This window comes from Bos indicus, chromosome 20 (assembly GCF_029378745.1).
Source record: "Bos indicus isolate NIAB-ARS_2022 breed Sahiwal x Tharparkar chromosome 20, NIAB-ARS_B.indTharparkar_mat_pri_1.0, whole genome shotgun sequence".
Lineage (NCBI taxonomy): Eukaryota > Metazoa > Chordata > Mammalia > Artiodactyla > Bovidae > Bos > Bos indicus.
In genome coordinates, this window is record NC_091779.1 from 1,848,420 (window position 1) to 1,866,717 (window position 18,298).

Here is an 18,298-nt window from a genome sequence, read left to right on the forward strand (position 1 = left end):
TTGTTATTGTTGTTGTTTAGTCACTAAGTCATGTCTGACTCTTTTGCAAACCCATGAACTTACCCTGCCAGGCTCCTCTGTCCATGGGATTTCCCAAGCAAGAATACTGGAGTGGGTTGCCATTTCCTATTCAAAGGGATCTTCCCAACCCAGGGATCGAAGCTGCATCTCCTGCGGTGGCAGGGGGTTCTTTACCCCTGAACCCCTAGGGGAGCCCCCTACGAAGTCTACACAGACGTGTTTTCACGCGGTCATCTCAGCAGGTCGGCATGGCAATTGCATGTTTATGACACATCTCCAAGTCCAATATAGCCAGTGAGTATAGGAGCTAGACACATTTATTTCCTCCTTCAGTGGACATTTACTGAGGTTATCGTAGGCTCTAAGCTCAGTGCTACAGATGTAATAAGAACAGACATGCTCTCTGCTCTCACAGAGCTCTCCGTGGGAGAGGCCGTTGTCTATCAAACGAAGCCATCGTTGCCAAGTTGGCTAAGGACACAGACCACTAGCCAGGGCAGGGCATCTGATGGAGCTAGGGGTGGGGTGGGCATGTGGCAGGGCTTTTTTAAAGTGTATCTGTCTATCCATGGGAAACCAGGTGGTAATGGGCAGATGTTGAGGAACAGGCAGGAAAAACTATGGTCAACAAAGGAGCAGCAGGAGCACAGGCCTGGCGATAAGGCGGCTGGTGAGCTGGTGACCCTGGAGCCAGGCCAGCGTGGTGACAATGCCAGGGGGCAGGGGAGGGGACACAGGAGTGCCTTGAAGTGAGGAAGGAGAAACAAGAAGCTGTAGTTGATCTGACCATAAAGCAGGGTTTTAACTCCCACTATTGCACTGACCATACTTTTATAGCAGGTTTTTGGCAGCAAATTTTGCTTTTCTTGTTTTCACAAAACAGTTGGTAAAAAAAAAAAAGCATGTTTCCAAATCTCAGAAACATGGCTTGTGTGGCAGACAGACATGATTTCAAGTATCCCTGTGATTTGCCGTCGCTAACACACTCCATCAGGGCCCTGTTTGCAAAGGAGATAATGCAGGTGAAAAGCCTTGTAAACAGCAGTGTGCCTCTACACGCCTGGGTCATTATCCCTAACAACGGGGCTTGTTTTGGGTGATGCACGCATCATTTACACGAGTTAATATATGTAAAGTGTCCAAAATGGTGCCTGGCTCCGGGTAAACAACTGTATAAGTGTTAACTTTTGTTTTTACTGTTCTGCCTCCCTTTTTTATTTTCCCAGGCTTGGTCTGGTTCTCCTTTGAAATCACGAAAATGGTCTCATGGGCCCATGTCCCTCTTCTCTTTCAGGCCAGAACAAAATCTGCTTCATCCCAGGCATGGTGGGACCCATATTAGAGATGACACTTATCCCTGAGGCTGAGCTCCGGAAAGCCACCATCCCAATCTTCTTCGACATGATGCTGTGTGAATATCAAAGGAGTGGGGATTTCAAAAAGGTAAAAAATGAGGCTGGAAACTCAGGCCAGCATCCCTAATCCCCAGCCCATTTCCCCATAATGATACCTTGGTTCCATCTGCCTGGGCTTCGTTCAGAGGCTTGATGGGAGGCTGGGGACATTGATTCACATGCCTGGAATGAGCTGGCAGAGCCGATTTGGTCAGTCTTGTATCATGCTTTCCCGCGAGAGGCCAAGATTAAAATACACTTTCTAGCTGGGTATCAGTGTGGTCCCTTTCTCTAAAGGATAGGAATCCTACTTCCCTGCAGAAGAGCCCCCTCAGGGTGCATCCCAAGGGGCTCCTCCTCCCCGCTGCACACACCTGAGACCCACCTTGGCCCAGCACTTCTGCTTCTGAGATAACACAGAAGATCTGAACGTCAGACTTGGCCACGTGTCAGGGGGCCAGCAAGCAGAGGCACAGGCCCCGACGCCCAGGAGGGCCCTGCAGAGCTGTGGCGGGGTGAAGTGGGGCTTTCCCCAGCACTCAGGGAGGGAGCCACTTGGGGCGAATGCAGGGGCCACTAGCCATGCGTTTTCGTTGAGAATCCCACTGGGCTGGAAGAATGAGGCCCTTTTGGTGGGTCCAGCCACTCCAGTCACTTGCGCTGGTGACGTAAGCCCTGGTTTCCACAACAGGGTCCCGGCTCCATTCAGAAGTCAGGCCCGGTTTAGGGAGGTTGGTCTTTGTGTCCTGTCAAGTCCGCCTCAGCGATGCGAGGCCCTCAGGTCTCACCCTTCTGTCCTCCCTGCCCCTCCTCTTCTGGTGCTCCCCTAGTTGGACTCCCTCCTCACCCTGGCATTCCTGCCTCTCATTCTGTACCACATCCTGCACCAAAAAAGTTTCTTAAAATAGGTAAGTGCCTTCTAATGGAGAAGGCAATGTCACCCCACTCCAATACTCTTGCCTGGAAAATCCCATGGATGGAGGAGCCTGGTGGGCTGCCGTCTCTGGGGTCGCACAGAGTCAGACATGACTGAAGCGACTTAAAGGGCAGCAGTTTCCAAACTGCTCTTTCTTAAAATCCTTTTGGACTTTATTCTTCCTTTGCTCATTGGTTCCTCATCCAATGAAGTCCAAACCCTGTTGCCTGCATTCCAGGTCCTCCCTGCTCGCCTTCAGCCAGTGTTCAGCGTTTTCTCCGGCTCTCTCCGCCTCCCCACCTGTTCTCCAGGCATTCCCACGGCTCACTTGAATTTTGTGGCCTTGGCGAGCATCCTCTTCCTGTTCCTCTTCCCCTGCTTCTCGGCCACATTCGTGGTCCTGCCTGCCAGCACCGTCTATGTGCCTCTGAATCCCGCAAAGCCCTCCCCAGAGCTCATCCTTTAAGAGACCTTTGCCCTCTACTCCTCTGTCATTCCAGCTGTCTGAAGTCTCATTATTAGATACTTACACTACACTCATTTCTGCTTCTTCCTCATCTTCATGTCAAAAAAAGTGATGCTGATGATAATGCCAATGACTGGCATTAACCGTGTAGACTCCGTGTCAATCCCTGTGAGTGCTTTCCATACGTTAATTCATGCCGTCTTTTGCTTACAACCCCATGAGGTAGGCAGCAGCATCATCCCACGCGTGTATCTGTTCATTTGGCTTTGCCGAGCCTTCATTGCAGCATGCAGGATCTTCGGGCTTTGTTGCAGCGTACGGGATCTTTCAGTTGTGGCGTGTGGGATCTAGTTCCCTGACCAGGGGTCGAACCCAGGCTCCCTGTGTTGGGAATGCAGAGTCTTAGCCAGTGCACCACCAGGAAAGTTCCCATCCCAATATTAGGATGGAAACCCTGAAGCCTAGAGAAGTGAAGTCACGTACCCTTAGCTATACAAGAAAGACGCAGAGCGGAGGTTGCAGTGCGCAGGTCCCTAGGATCCCAAGCCAGGCTGCGACCACTGCACTGCTCAGCCCCTGGCCTCATCGCAGTAAATGCGGGCTGACAGAGAATGGTGGTGCCCTCTGAAGCAGTGCCTGCTCATGAAACGGAGCACTGATTCCACCAGATGCTCCTGGAAGAGGGACGGGAGGTTAAATACCTCAGGAAGCACCTCCACGTCGGAGCCCCACTTAGAGACTTCCAGGGGGTGTAACGCATGGAGCCAAGCCATGGAGATGTCCCCCAGTAAACAGACCTGTTGAATTTCTCAGATTCACTTCGGCAAGAAACATCTATCGGATGTGCCAGTCACTTTGGAAAAGTTCTAAGAGGAAAGAGGTTCTAAGAGGAAAGACACTAGCTGGCTGTGACGATCCCAGTGTAAGAGGGTGCACTTCCAACTCAGGGACTCGCAGGCGTTCTCTGGTCCCCAAGGCTGGTGACCAGCCATCCGCCTGCAGGGAGCCTGTAGAGAAATCAGGTGAGGAATGCAGATGGAGGAAGAGGCCATAGCCAGCCAGCTGGGCTGGGGGTGCGGGAGGGTGGAAGGCGCAGCTGCAGATGGATGTTTGAAGGTTGTTTGGAATCTGCCACCTTTTAAGGCAAAGTCCGTGAAGCTCGGGAACATGGGAGGGGCACCCTCGGTGGGATGAGGGCATTCTGCTTCCCCTCAGATCTCCCCAGTGGGGTGGGCACCAGCAGGCTCAGAAGATGTCCTGGAGCAGGTGTGCTAAAGAAGCACTCCCAGTACTGATGCCACACAGTGTCTGAAAGAGAAGCTAACCCGGGTCCTCCCTAGGCGACAGCCTGACAGTTGTGTCCGGTGGCCTCAGGGCTTCTGAGGGTTGCCTGTGGTGTGATTGTCCTGCCCTAATGGATGCCATTCTGAGGCACCCCTTTGGCACGCAGCCGCCTCATCTCCATGAATGGGGTCGTCCCCTAGCTCCTCGCTCCACGCCTGTGTTCATTGTAAACTCCTTCCCCAATTGCTTCTCTTCATCTCTGCCTTATCAAAAGAGACAGGAGAGTCGGGCTGACTAATGGGGCAGCTGCCCGTGTGCACACCAGCTGTGTGTGGACCAGAGCCCAGTGTGGGATGAGAAGAGCCAGGTGTCCCTGCCTGGCTCAGAGTAAGCACACAAAGACGGTATCCCCAGGGGAGGGAGGAAGCCAGGCCTGCTGAGCTCCATGCTGCCCTGATGGCCAGACCTGGAGGACACCCCAGAACCGGGGTTTGAAACCCAGGCGGCATTGTGGCCACGCCCAATGCCAATAGATAAGAGAAGAACTGGTGCCCAGAGAGCGACAGGGTCCCCTTTCTAAAACGTGGGTGTGAGAGGAAATAGCAGCGCCCACAGGAGCACTCAGCAGGACCTTTGCTCCCCCGCACAGCAGGCCCTCTGGCCTGCCACCCAGTGTCTCGTACTGCTCTTGCTGCCATGCCTTTGCGGGGCTCTTCCTCTGATTCTTCACCTGATGAATCCTAGTCACCTTTCAGCTGTGGCCTCCCATTTGGAGAGAGCCTGTCCTGCCTCCTGGGAGCAGTGGAGCATCTGGGTGTGAGAGGTGTGCTCCGGCAGGGCGTGCATGGTGGGACCGGGGCAGGGAGGGGGCAGACTCTGGGGGGCCGGGGGCAGGAGGCTCACAGGGCGGTCTGTCTGAGCAGGGTTTCTTCTGCAGCCTCGTCACCAGATTCCCCTGCCTTCTCCTCTAACCACAGTGAAACAGCTGATGCTTTTGACTGATGCCCTTTACCCCTCATGAGTATATCACCCCACCCCAGACCATCTCAGGGGGCTCTGTCTTCTCCTGGGACTGGAATTCACACCCACTGGATTGGGACATTTCAGCAAGAGGGGCTTCGAGTTGGCCACACTGTAGCTGCAGTGGTCCTGCTGCAGTTGAAGTGAAATGCATCTCATCCTGCCTTCGAAGGGCTCAGGCCTGACACCACTGCCCCAGAGCACAGCAGTGTGCTCGCAGGTCTGCCTCCATGTCAAGACCGTGAGCTCTCTGAGGGCCAGCGCAGTTCCCTGAGGCCCGGGACGCTCAGCGCCTGTCAAGCGCCCGCCATGGATGTAATGGGGGCCATGTCAGTGCTCTCAGTATGACTGCAGGCACTTAGACCCCCGTCCCACAGCATTTCAGAGGGAGAGCCTCGGCAGAGAGAGGAACATTCCAGCGAATGTTTTTATAATGCAGGATAACAAGGGTAGCTCACTACTGCCTGAGCAACCCCAGGGGATGGTTAGACCGGTTGTCTTGCCAGCAAGTTCTTTGTGGAGGGAGAGGCTATGGTCTTTTCAGATGACATCTGTGGGAAGGAGTGGAGGTCCCTCGATGCAGAGACTGAGTAGAGTGGTTACCTATGAGGCAGATTGTAGAGCAGGATTCTGTCCTGATCATCATGAGTGTCTGAGCTCTCGGCAGGAAGGAGGGACTTCCTCTCTCAGAAGGAGAGAATCCCTTTCTCAGAGAAGGAAGAGACAACAGCATTTGACAGCAGCACTTGAGACAGTGCCTTCACCTCGGCTTGCCAGGGGGCACTGGTGGCAAAGAACCCACCTGGAGTGCCCAAGGAGACAGGAGATGTGGGTGCGATCCCTGGGTCAGGACGGTCCCCTAGAGAAGCGCTGGGCAACCCACTCCAGTATTCTCGCCTGGACAGTTCCATGGACAGAGGAGCCTGGCGGGCTACTGTCCATAGGGTCACAAAGAGCCAGACACGGCTGACAGGACTGAGCATGCACGAAACAGCACCTGGAAGACTGCAGGAACGCAATAATTGCTTGTGGAATGAATGAATGAACAAAGATATCAGTTTGGCAGATTCCACTGAGACTGAGTCTTGGCATGGGATAAACTGGTGATTCACATGGCTGAGAACAGCATGTGGAAAAGAGCAAATCAATTCAATAAACATGTACTGAGCACCTACTGTCTTCTGGACTGTATGCCTTGGTGCCAGGCAGACTTGCTGCTTATAAGCTGAATAAATTTGAGCAAGTTATATAAACTTTCTCAGCCTGTTTTTCATCCACAAAATGCGTATAATAATAGCATTATTATGGTATCATAATACCAAACTCAAGCTTCATGAAGTATGAAATGAAACAGGAAGTGATGGGACAACTCAGAGAAAGTGAGGAAGTGCACTGACTCCCATCAGCCCCCCCACTTCGCATGACGCTGTCCTTTCCAGCTCCTCCCAGGCAGGCTTCTGACCACCCCAGGACAACTGGCAGCAAAGAAGACCCCAGGCTGGCATATGGATGCCACTCTCCTCTTTGTTATCTCTGTGCCACCCTAGCTGGTCACAATCTCTGACCCCTCCCATGTCATAGTCAGGGCCTTACCTTTGAAGACGAGCTCTTGTCCCCTAAATTTCACACTTTGGTGGGGCTGGGCTCCTATCAAAAAAAAATATATATATAGGCAAATAAGATGATGAAAAAAGCTGAGAGGTTCCAAAGCAGTCAGGAGAGACAGAGGAAGTGGTTCCGGGAAGGCATGGTGCAAGCGTGAGGCCGTGTAGGTCCCCCTGCCACAAGAGGGAGTCGAGCTCCGAGAGCTCATTTCCTTTCTCCTCAGCACTGAAGCTTCAAGTTAGGCGTCTGCACGATCCTTTTTTCGTCGTGTGTTCACTTCTGGCTGTGCTGGGTCTTGCCGCACGCAGGCTTCCTCTGGTTGCGGCTTGGTGAGGGCTCTGCTGTAGTTGTGGTGCACGGGCTTCTCGCTGCAGTGGCTGCTCCTCGTGGTGCACGGGCTCTAGGGCACACGGACTTCAGCGGTTGTGGCGCAGGGGCTCCGTAGTTGCAGCGTATGAGCTCTGTTGCCTCTCGGCAGGTGGAATCTTCCTGCTCCAGGGACTGAACCCATGTCTCCTGCTTTGGTTGGTAGATTCTTAATCCCTGGACCACCAGGGAAGTCCCTGTAGCATCCAACTTCTGCAAAAGTAACCTGCAGATGCTCCTTAGCAAATATCCGCTTTGCAGGGTGGGATGAGGCATCAGTGATGTGATGCAATCTTGTTAGTTGTGGATGAAATGGAAATAATTTGGAGAAGCCGGGGCTGCTCCCTATGCTCTACACAGTGGCAGTGTTGGGAGTAAGGCCTATCATGGTGACATAATGTAGTATATGTTTGGGAGTGCAAGGGACCCTTGGGTGTACCCTAAGTCAAGTACATCATCCTTTGAAACCCAAGGCAGGGGTCCCACCTTGCCTCAGTTGCCTCATTTATAAAGCAGGGATGATGATACCCATCTCCCTTGACTGTTGTAAAGGTTAAATGAGATTAAGATGCTAACGATGAGGACAGTGTCAATGATGTCATAATGACAATTACTAACAAATGTCAAGCACTTACTATGTGCTAAACACCAGGCCAGGCCTTTCGCATGTGTTTCCCATTGATTTCTCCCCTCAACACCATAAAAGTTCCATTTAAAAGATGAGAAAACTGAGCCTCAGAAAGGCTTACTAACTTGCTCAAGGTCATGTGGTAGGAAAAACAGTCAAAGCAAGACTCAAACTAAGTCTGTGTGTGTGTGTGTTCAATCATATCCAACTCTTTGTGACCCCATGGACTGTAGCCCATCAGGCTCCTCTGTCTGTGGAATTGTCCAGGCAAGAATAGTGGAGTGGGTTACCATTTCCTACTCCAGAGGGTCTTCCCAACCCAGGGACTGAACCCATGTCTCCTGCACTGGCGGGTGGATACTTAACCACTGTGCCACCTGGGAAGCCCCAAACCAAGTCCGTTTGATGCCAAAGCTTGTGGTCAAAGCCACTCCCAAGCATAGCCCACCGCTGGTCCCAGCAGCCCAAAGGACCAGAGTCTGCCCTGGGATGTACTTGACTGAAACCTCCCCTCTCCAACCCGCCCCGGAGGTCTCAGGCGTGGCTGGAATCGTCAGCTCTGCACATTCCTGGCACCCTGCAATTTCCCTCCCTCTGGGCTCTTTTGTGACCCTGAGACAAGTGCTTATTTACCCCATCCACTTCTCGGCTCCAAAGGAAAGTTCATCTCCCGAGGAGGAAGCATGCCAGCATTTACCACTGAACAGCTCAGCAAAGCTGGTTTTCTCCCTGAGAGCTGCTTTCCAGTAACATTCAGCAGTAATAACAATAACATTAGCAGTAATCATAAGATGACAAGAAAACCCAGTGCACACTTGAGCATGTGCAATCGCCTAGTGCTTTGTAAATAAAATGTCCCCAGTCTCCCTAACGACCCCATGCAGGAGGTACCACAGCTATGCCTGTTATATTAGTCAGGATCAGCAAATACGACCCCACAGGCTAAATCTGCCCTGCCACTTTTTTCTTTGGTGAAGCTTTATTGGACTATACCCGTGCTGATTTGTTTTTATACCAGCTATGGCTGCTTTGGTACCACAACAGGGAAGTTGAATAGTTGTGACAGAAACTGACCCACAAAGCCTAACTAAAATATTTACTAACCGGCCCTTTAAGAAAGTGTTTGCTGAGCCCTGATATAAACTATGAAGCTGAGGATTAGAAAGACCTACTCATTCTCCCGAGATGGTGAAGGCGATGGGGGAGACATCTAAAGCTGCTGCTTGTTTACCTCCTTGACCTAACATCAGCACCTTCCCTTGTGGCCCCTTGGCTGTCTCTCCTCCTACCTGGGCTCAGCACAGTAGACACGTCTAACCATGCCAGCCTGACTTTGGGTGACACTTGACATATACAACAGGCTTAACAAAATGCATCACATAAGGGGTGTGATTCTGCATAGATTGGCAGCCCAGACCCTCACCACGCTGGCCCCCATACCCACGGCTCTGTTCTTATTTCCACCCTTTCTTGAGCTCTGTGCACCAGCTGAACTGTTCTCCTCACTTTTCTCCATTGTCCCCCCTCCACACCTTTGCTCAGTCCATCCCCACCTCCCCAGTCTGGAATGCCCTTCCGTTTCATGTTTATCACAGTCCTGCCCATCTTTCCAGACCTGTGTATCTCCTTCCATAAATCTTCCTCAACTGTGGAAACATAGGAGATTTTTTCTTAACACAAAATGAACAAGCACAAGTTTCTGGTCCTTGCATTGGCCCTTAGCACAGAAGAGAGGGAACAACATCCCCTCAGGTGATATGTGAACCAAGGAGAAAGCGAATCTGGTCCCTGTCTTCCATCACCTAAAGGATTCCAGCCAACTAAACTGGGCTTGATCTTTTGTGCACTGCAGAGCACTTGCCTGAAGATTTCTGCCATCCACCTGAGACTTTAAACAAGCCACTCAAACTCTGTGAGTCTCTATTTCATCTGTACTAATAACTGACACTCTGAGGGTGGGGCTGGCTGCTTTCAATGCATGATAGCATTTAAAGGTGACCCTTGACTTTCAGACCTCATGGGGCTATTGTGAGGACTAAAGGTAAAGAGGCTGAGTTAGGACCCAGGAATGCCTGAGGGCTCCCTGAATGTTAGCGACCTTCACCAAGAGCCTCCTTCCCTTCTCGAAGTGCCAGTTTCTTATCTAGCAGTAAAATGAGAGATGAGTTGGATCACATGATTTGGATGGACTCATCAAGGCATGATATGAAAACAGTTTGCAAACCATTTTTGCATTTGAGCATGTAAGAGACACTGAATGGCCCTTCAAAATGTTATGAGCCCTAAACTCAACTGGGCGAAATGTTCCTTGACATTGAACATGGGAGACAAAATACACACGGGCTTCCACGTTGCAAGAATTGGTGTCTAGGCGCTTTCGGGCCTCTTAACTACGCATGCTCAGTCACACCCAGCTCCTGTGACTCCATGGACTGTAGCTCACCAGCCTCCTCTGTCCATGAGATTTCCCAGACAAGAATACTGGAGCCGGTTGCCATTTCCTCCTCCAGGGGATCTTCCCGCTCCAGGGACTGAACCTGCATCTCTTGTGTCTCCTGCATTGTCAGGCAGGTTCTTTACCTCCGAGCCATCTGGGAAGCCCTCACTTAGCTAGTCTGATCTCTATTATAGTTGTCACCAGTCTTGACTCTTTGAGGCATCAGTTCACGTAAGTATTATAGCTTCAGGTGTGGCTTGATTCAGGAGCTCAAAAATACCATCAGGTTTCAATCTCTTCCTATCCCTTCCTCTCTGCCTTCCACTACATTGGTGTCATTCTTAGGCAGACTCCTTCATTGTGTTCCTCCCCAGCAACCTCTGGCTTACAGTCTTCAAGTTAAGCAGAAAGACTTCTTTTTGCTAAGAGTGCCAGCAAAACCTCAGATTTGAGTCTCACTGGCTTGATCTGGGCCCTTCTTAACTGTAGCATCTGGATAATGAGAGACACTCATCAGGTGCTTGGCCTATGTCATGTACCCACACCTGGAGCTAGGGAGATGTGTTCAGCCCACCTAAGTCCCACAAATTGAAATCAAGGTGGATATGATTGTCCAAGTATAAAAAAAGGAATGCTAGGCATGCAGAAATCATAGCTGATCATGCCAGCACGCCGCCTCCTGAAGATCAGTGCTCTGTCACATACCTCGGAGCCTTGGCCCATACCCTCTGCTTGGAATGTCTTTTCTCTTTCCTTCCTCCTGAAAAATTTCAACATAAACCAGAGAACAAAGTCAAATGCCATGGGCTGTGTGCCTTCCCTGAAGACTTCCCTCTGTTTGTCTCTCTCTTTCATATGCCTGTCTCTCTGCTCCAGCACTTAACCATCTACTGCTCTTCTCCACTCCCAAGGAACTCCTAAAAGGCAAGTGTAGCGTCCTGTCTCATAATGCATTCCCAGTTTCCAGCACTAAACCTGGAGCTGCTGCTGCTGTTCAGTTGCTAAGTCGTGTCCGACTCTTCACCACCCTGTAGACTGTAGCCCGCCAGGCTCCTCCGTCCGTGGGATTCTCCAGGCAAGGATAATGGAGTGCGTTGTCATTCCCTTCTCCATGGCATCTTCCTGACCCAGGGACTGAGCCCAAGTCTCTTACATCTGTTGTGTTGCCGGGCGTGTTCTTTATCACTAGCACCACCTGGGAAGCCTGGGAAATGATAAAAGCTCCCTGAAGCTCTGGTTAAAGTTTTGAATGGATTAATTTCAACATTCAGCCTTCTAACATTGTGGTTGTTGACTTTCATCTCCTACTTCTTCAGTTTGAAAACGAAATCATCCTCAAGCTGGACCATGAAGTGGAAGGTGGCCGAGGGGACGAGCAGTACATGCAGCTGTTGGAGTCAATGTGAGTTTAGGACCCAGAGCGGGAGGAACCAGGAGGGTGGGCCTGAGGCCTGAGGGCTCAGGACCCCAGGGGCTCTGTCCTCCCCTGGAGACCAATCCGGAGGCTCGTGGGTATTGGAGAATCTCCATTTTTGGAAGAAATCTCACATCTCTCTGCAGTGGCTATTTCTTTGATATTGATGGAACAGGTGATGAAAGAAACTTTGCTGTGTAGCAGAGAGGGGAATAATCCACCAGGATGTTCACTTTTGTTATCTCTTACGTGTGGAATAATTCTTGCTGTCTTTTCCTTTTTCCTTTTTTAATCTTTGACAGATATTGATCACTGTCAACAGATCTGGAGCGCATGCGATCTGTGGAAACTCATTAAGTGATCTCTCTGTATTGTCTCCTTTAGTTGAGTGTCTCTGTTTGATCTCATTTCACAGCAATGCCGCTAAAGCTCAGGGAAGTGTCTTGTCTGAGGAGACTAGGTCAAGCTAGTCAAGTGGACAAGCAGGGACTGAACCCAGCTCTGCTAAAGTCCAGCACACAGGCCTAGTGAGGCAGTGGGCAGTGGGCAGCACCTAGGAGCCCGGAACTTGGGCTCGGGACGATGTTTTAATGGCTTATTGAGATATAGTGAAACCAAGATGAAACTCTTCCAACAACATACAAGTGGCCAGTGTGGCTCTAGTGTGTTCACGGAGCTGTGCCACCATTACCACAATCATTTTTAGAACATTTTTGTCACCTCCCGAAAGAAAGCCCATACCCCTTCGCTATCATCCCCTCCCCTCCTTTGGGGTTTCTACCCATGTGTTTATTCTGGAAGTTTCATATAAATAGAATTATACAACACACAGTCCTTTGTGGCTATAGCATGCTCTCAGGGTTCATCATGCTGTAGCATGTGTCAGATTTCATTTCTTTTGATTGGATATACCCTATGCTGTTTATCCATTCATCAGCTTATGGCCACTTAGACTGTCTCTACTTTGGGCTATCACAAATAATACTGCTATGACCGTTCGTATACAAACGTTTGTGTGGACACATGTTCACAGTGCTCTTGGGTGTATAACTAGGAGTGGAATTTCTGGGTCATGTGGCAACTCTATATTTACCCTTCTGAGGAACCATAAAACTGTTTTCCAAAGTAACTATACCAGTTACATTCCTACCTGCAATGTACAAGCGTTCCAATTTCTCCACATCCCTCTGTTAATATGTTTCTTACCAATTATAGACATCCTAGCAGATATGAGGGCTTCCTTTGTGGCTCAGCTGGTAAAGAATCTGCCTGCGATACAGGAGACCTGGGTTCAATCCCTGGGTTGGGACGACCTGGAAATGGGAAAGGCTACCCACTGCAGTATTCTGGCCCAGAGAATTCCATGGACTGAATAGTCCATGGGGTCACAAAGAGTCAGACATGACTGAGCGACTTTCACTTCACTAGCAGATATGAAATGCTATCTCCCTGTCACTTCAGTTAACATTTCCTACATGGCTAATGATGTGGAGAATCTTTTCCTGTGCACATTGATCATTTGTATGCTGTTGGAGGATTTTCATCTTGGTTCCGCCACTCAGCAGCTGCACACCTTTGGACCAATCATGTAACAGCTTTGGCTTCAGTGTGCCCCATCTGTAAAATGGGGATGATAAGCTTCCTGTGGTTATACTGAAGAATGGACACAGCAGGTAGAAGCTGAATAAATGCTGTTTGATCCGCTTCCTAACTCCCAGCATCTATCTCTGACACCATAAGTGAGGGCTTCTCCTAAGGTGGAGGAATATGGCTCACACATCCCAAGTTCCCTCCTATTTGTAGATTCCCTGATTTGTTTGATTCTCTGATATATAGTCAATCTTGAATTCTTTCCCCAATCCTCTTAGGAAATTTTTGCTCTAACAACAAAAGCACACTGAAGGTCTTATTCTGACCCTCGCCATGACCCTCCCTCCCCGCCCAGCAGGCAGAGCCCAGTGGACAGAGCTGAGTCCCAGGCAGCACCACCCCAGCTGGCCATGCCCCTTCCTGTCACCATGCACAGCCCTCACTAAACAACCTGGAAAGCTGGAGGAGAGACCCTTCCTCTGCTCCTCGCTGGGTATTGAGACTGATTGTCCAGGGAGGAGGTGACATTTTGCCCGTGTTAATATTTTTCTTAAAGCTCAAGAAAGGAAAATCTAAATATTGACCAGAAGTGAAACCAGGGATGGTGCTGGCAATTTCCACTCATATAAGCGGATGGGGCCCTGCAGCCAGTCTTCAGATAATCAGCAGGATTTTCCAATCCTTCCTGAGTGATTATTTATAAAAGGAGTCCTTGGAGGTCAAGGAAATTAAAAACAGCTCATTATCTTTCTGCTGAAATAGAGGTGTGAATGATTTTTCAAAGCTAATCAAGCCCAACCCACAGTATCAGGACCCCATCGAGCACCCAGGGACCAAGTCCCTGCTCCTTCCTTTTGACTTTCTGAGCCTCAGTTTCCTTAGCTGCAAATCGGGGATAAAAATACCATCCAACTCTGAGAGCTTTTATTGAGAATGAACAAGACACGTCATGAAAAGTACTTATTACAGCTTGTGATACCTTGTAGGTTGTCTGGAAATAGTAGCTATTATTATCATTAATCTAGTGGATGCATGGGTGTGCTCAGTCACTCAGTCGTGTCCGACTCTTAGTGTCCCCATCAACTGTAGCCACCCAGGCCCCTCTGTCCATGGAATTCTCCAGACAAGAATACTGGAGTGGGTTGCTATTTCCTCTTCCAGGCGATCTTCCCGACCCAGGGATTGAACCTGTGCCTCCTGCATTGGCAGGCAGTTTCTTTACAACTGGGCCCACCTGGGAAGCCCAATCAGGTGGATACTGGTATAATGAGTTGAAGCCATGAGCCTATGTATCATTTCTCTTCCAGCTCCTCCCATCTTTCAGGGCCTCCGCTAATACACAGTACCCACTCTGAGCAGACACAGTCAGGTGGGCACACAGCCTGGCAACTTTTGTGGGTAGAACACGGCTTCCCCTCCGGTAGCAGTTGAAACCCTGAGTCAAGGCACCAGTGTTAGGGCATGCAGTGGTGCTAAATTTCAGTATTCCTATGCTCTTGTGCGTGTACAGCCTTACACAGGATCTCGCCCCTCCCCATCCTTAAAGCTGGCTTTGGAGCCCACTCCCATTGTCCACATCTGTCTTAACGTGAGAGTCCCACATTATATGGAATAACAAGACACTTTCTACCCTCCTGTATTCCATCTGCCTGGGAATATTTCTAGAAGGGGTAAGGGGGCCAGAAGCCTGAAGGGGACAGAAAAGGTGTATTCTGGGGCCTAGATCTCAAACCAGTTCAGCTGAAAGAGGACCTGTCGTAAAAAGCACACCATACACAGTCTTTAAAGGAATAAATGAGAGTCCAGTCCAGCACTGACAGAGGCTGTGGGCCTGGGCTCCTCCCTCTGAAGACCTTCCGTCCTGAATGCAAACCATTCTGGGGGGAGTGTGAGCCCCCTCCATCCCCGCCTGGGCAGGAGCACAGATGCCGGGTGCCCAGTGTCCTGCCACCCCTCCTTCCACCAAGTGAGGGATTACCGCATCACTTTGAGAGTCTCACAGCTCTTTTTCCTTGTCACTTACACTCCACTGTTGGACTCAAAAGAAAGTGTGTGACCTTGGAAGGATCAAGATTAGAACTCAGCCTCATGGGGGCCTCGAACCTAGCCTACAAATTGAGGGTGATAATGATGCCTACTTCAAGGAGATTATGTGAGCATTGAACAAGATAATCAATAAAGCCAGCTTAGCACAGCATCTGGAACACACGTACTCAGTAAATAATAGTATCATGAATTGTGGTTAGTTTTTATTTCTATATCTGCTTTCACTGCTAGACCGCAAACTCCTGGAGGTCAGTGAATTGCTATTTCTGAAATCTCTGAATCCCTAGTTCCCAGAAGAATTCATGTTGAACACACAGATGGCTAGATGGATGGTGATGAATGATGGATGGATGAGTTATTTCAAACCAATCTGCCCATCCATCTCACCAACCCTAGACCATATGAGCAGTCTTCTTACCTTGTGGCTGAAAAATAGAGTCAGAAACCCAAGACTTTGTTTTTTCTAAACCCTTGCTTCTCAAAGAGCTAACAGTATAGCTTCAGCTGGGAGCTTGTTAAAATGCAGAATCTCAGGCCCTAACCCAAATCTGATGAATCAGAATCATGAGCACAGTGCCCAGGTGATCCCTGAGCATATTTAAGTCTGTGAAACAGCAGAGAAAACCAGTGGTTCTTAATATTGGCTGCACATTAGAATCACCTCGAGAAAAGAAATAAAATACTGCCTACTGGCTGACCCTCATCTCCAGAGATACAACGACGTCAACCTAGGGTGGATCTTGAGTTTTGTAGAAGTTCCCCTTATGACTCTACCATGAGCCAGGACAGAGAGCCACTGATCTGGCCGGGCTCACAGCCTCAGATGTCTTCTACCAGGGGGGCTGTGAGAAATCACACCTCAAACATGGGGACAAAATTTGAATGCATTGTCATTAAGATTGAAAACAAGGCTTGAAGTGACCATCCCAGAAGGAGTGAGGCACAGCTGTGACTGAGCCAGACAGGGCTAAATCACAGAGCAATTTGCATCTCTCCTTGAGAGCAGGGAACAGGTGCTTTTCCTACAGCGAAGATGGATTTGTCTGATCGCAGCCACAGTTTGAGATGTCATCTCCTTGCAGTCTGGTTTGGCTTCTGGGCAAAATGACCCTCCAGAGTCCTTGCCTTCCTTACTTTCCCCCTCCTAGGAACTCTTGGGACCTAAACTGCTGCAGGCAGAGTAGGCAGAAACAGATGTAGCCTGAGAAGTGTTTGCCTGCTCAACATGCCTGAGAACACACCAGTGTTTCTCGCAGAAACACTGAAGTGATTGTCTTGATTCCCAAGGTCACCACTTACTAGCAGAGTGATACTGGGAAGGACATTTAACCTCTCTGAGCCTTGATTACCTCATCTTCAAAATAAGAGGAATCATTTTTACTTATCAGAATGACCGTTATTATTTATTAAGAAAAAGTGATTAGACAGTGTCTGGCTCAGTGGTTAAGAATTCACCTGCTAATGCAGGAGACGAAGTAGACATGGGCTCAATCCCTGGGGTGGGAAGACCCCTGGAGAAGGAAATGACAACCCACTCTAGAATCCTTGCCTGGAAAATCCTGTGCACAAAGGAGCCTGGCAGGCTACAGTCATGGAGTTGCAGAGTCAGACACGACTTAGCAACTGAGCACGTACGCACGGTGCAGAATCAGTGCCTGAGAAGTAATCACGAGCAAAACTGCAGTCCATCTGTGTCTCCTCACCTGGCCTGTGCGCCGCTTAAGAGCAGGCGTAATTATATATATATGTGTGTGTATATTTATATCTTTCTCCCACCCCCACTCTAGCATATTGCCTAGCACTAATGGTTACTTAAGGAATGTCACCATTTTAGTTTTTGTTCTTACGATTTAGAATATTAATATTACGACAAATGTTGTAACCTGTTCAAATAACATATGAACGTTTACATTGAAAAGTGAGCACTGTCCTCTTCTGTTCCTCCACCTAGACCCTTTGTCTGAAGCAGTGTGTGTTTAGAGCTTGGTGTTTATCCCTCCTGATGGTCACATTTATAAACACACAAAGACACATGAAGTAGACACACACTTCCACTCACGTATAGCATTTGGTGTGTGAGGGCAGATGCTGGAGCCAGACTGTAGTTTTTAATATTTACCAGCTGTGCGACCCTGAACAAATTAGTTCACCTCTTTGTGCTTTAATTTCCCCATCAGCAAATATTTCATAAGATTGTGATGGTAGATTAAATGAGTTAAAATTTGTAAGCTGTTTAGAATAATGCCTAGGACATGGTAGGTTCTTTGGAAGATGGTGAAATTAAAAAACAAATATTGTTCTGAGATTTGGTTTTCTCAACTATATACTTTATAGAGATTTTTGTGTCAAAACATTGATCTCTGAGACTTTTTAATGGCTTCATTGAATCATATTTTGTGAATATGCTTTAATTGGACATTTAGAATGGTTCCAACTATTTTGCTATTAGACACAATTCCTAAGTATTATAAATGCACCCTTACCTACTTATGGGATTATTTCTGTAAAATAGATTCCCCAAATAGAATTATTGGATCAAAAGATATGTATTTTTACAATTTTTACAGGTACTCTGAAAACTGCTACCCCAGAAAGTTGTACTGATTCACTCCCAATATGGGTCTATAAAAGTAATTATTTCCCCACACCATTGCCCACACTAGAATTTTATTTTTATTTTTTCTCATTTTGTCGGTGGGAGAAAATTTTAAATACTTTCTACACTATCTGGTCAATGTGCCCGTGAGGTCACTTCAGTTATGTCTGCCTCTTTGCGACCCAATGGACCGTAGCCTGCCAGGCTTCTCTGTCCACGGGATTCTCCAGGCAAGAATACCCAAGTGGGTTGCCATGCTCTCCTCCAAGGGATCTTCTTAACCCAGGGATCCAACCATGTCTGTTACGGCTGAACCTGTCAAGGCAGGTTCTTTACCACTAATGCCACCTGGGAAGCCCCAAGTTCAGTTCAGTCGCTCAGTTGTGTCTGACTCTGCGACCCCATGGACTGCAGCACACCAGGCTTCCCTGTCCATCACCAACTCCTGGAGTTTACTCAAACTCATGTGCATTGAGTGGGTGATGCCATCCAACCATCTCATCCTCTGTCATCCC

At 49.0% G+C, this 18,298-nt stretch overlaps 1 protein-coding gene across 1 annotated transcript in view; it reads left to right on the forward strand.

The window, feature by feature from the left end:
* DOCK2 (dedicator of cytokinesis 2) overlaps positions 1-18,298 on the forward strand; it is a 458,208-nt gene that overhangs the window by 389,453 nt on the left and 50,457 nt on the right. The window contains exons 33-34 of the mRNA XM_070774484.1: positions 1,316-1,464; positions 11,454-11,539. Of these exons, the coding sequence (XP_070630585.1) occupies positions 1,316-1,464; positions 11,454-11,539 (235 nt within the window). The remainder of the gene's footprint in view (positions 1-1,315; positions 1,465-11,453; positions 11,540-18,298) is intronic.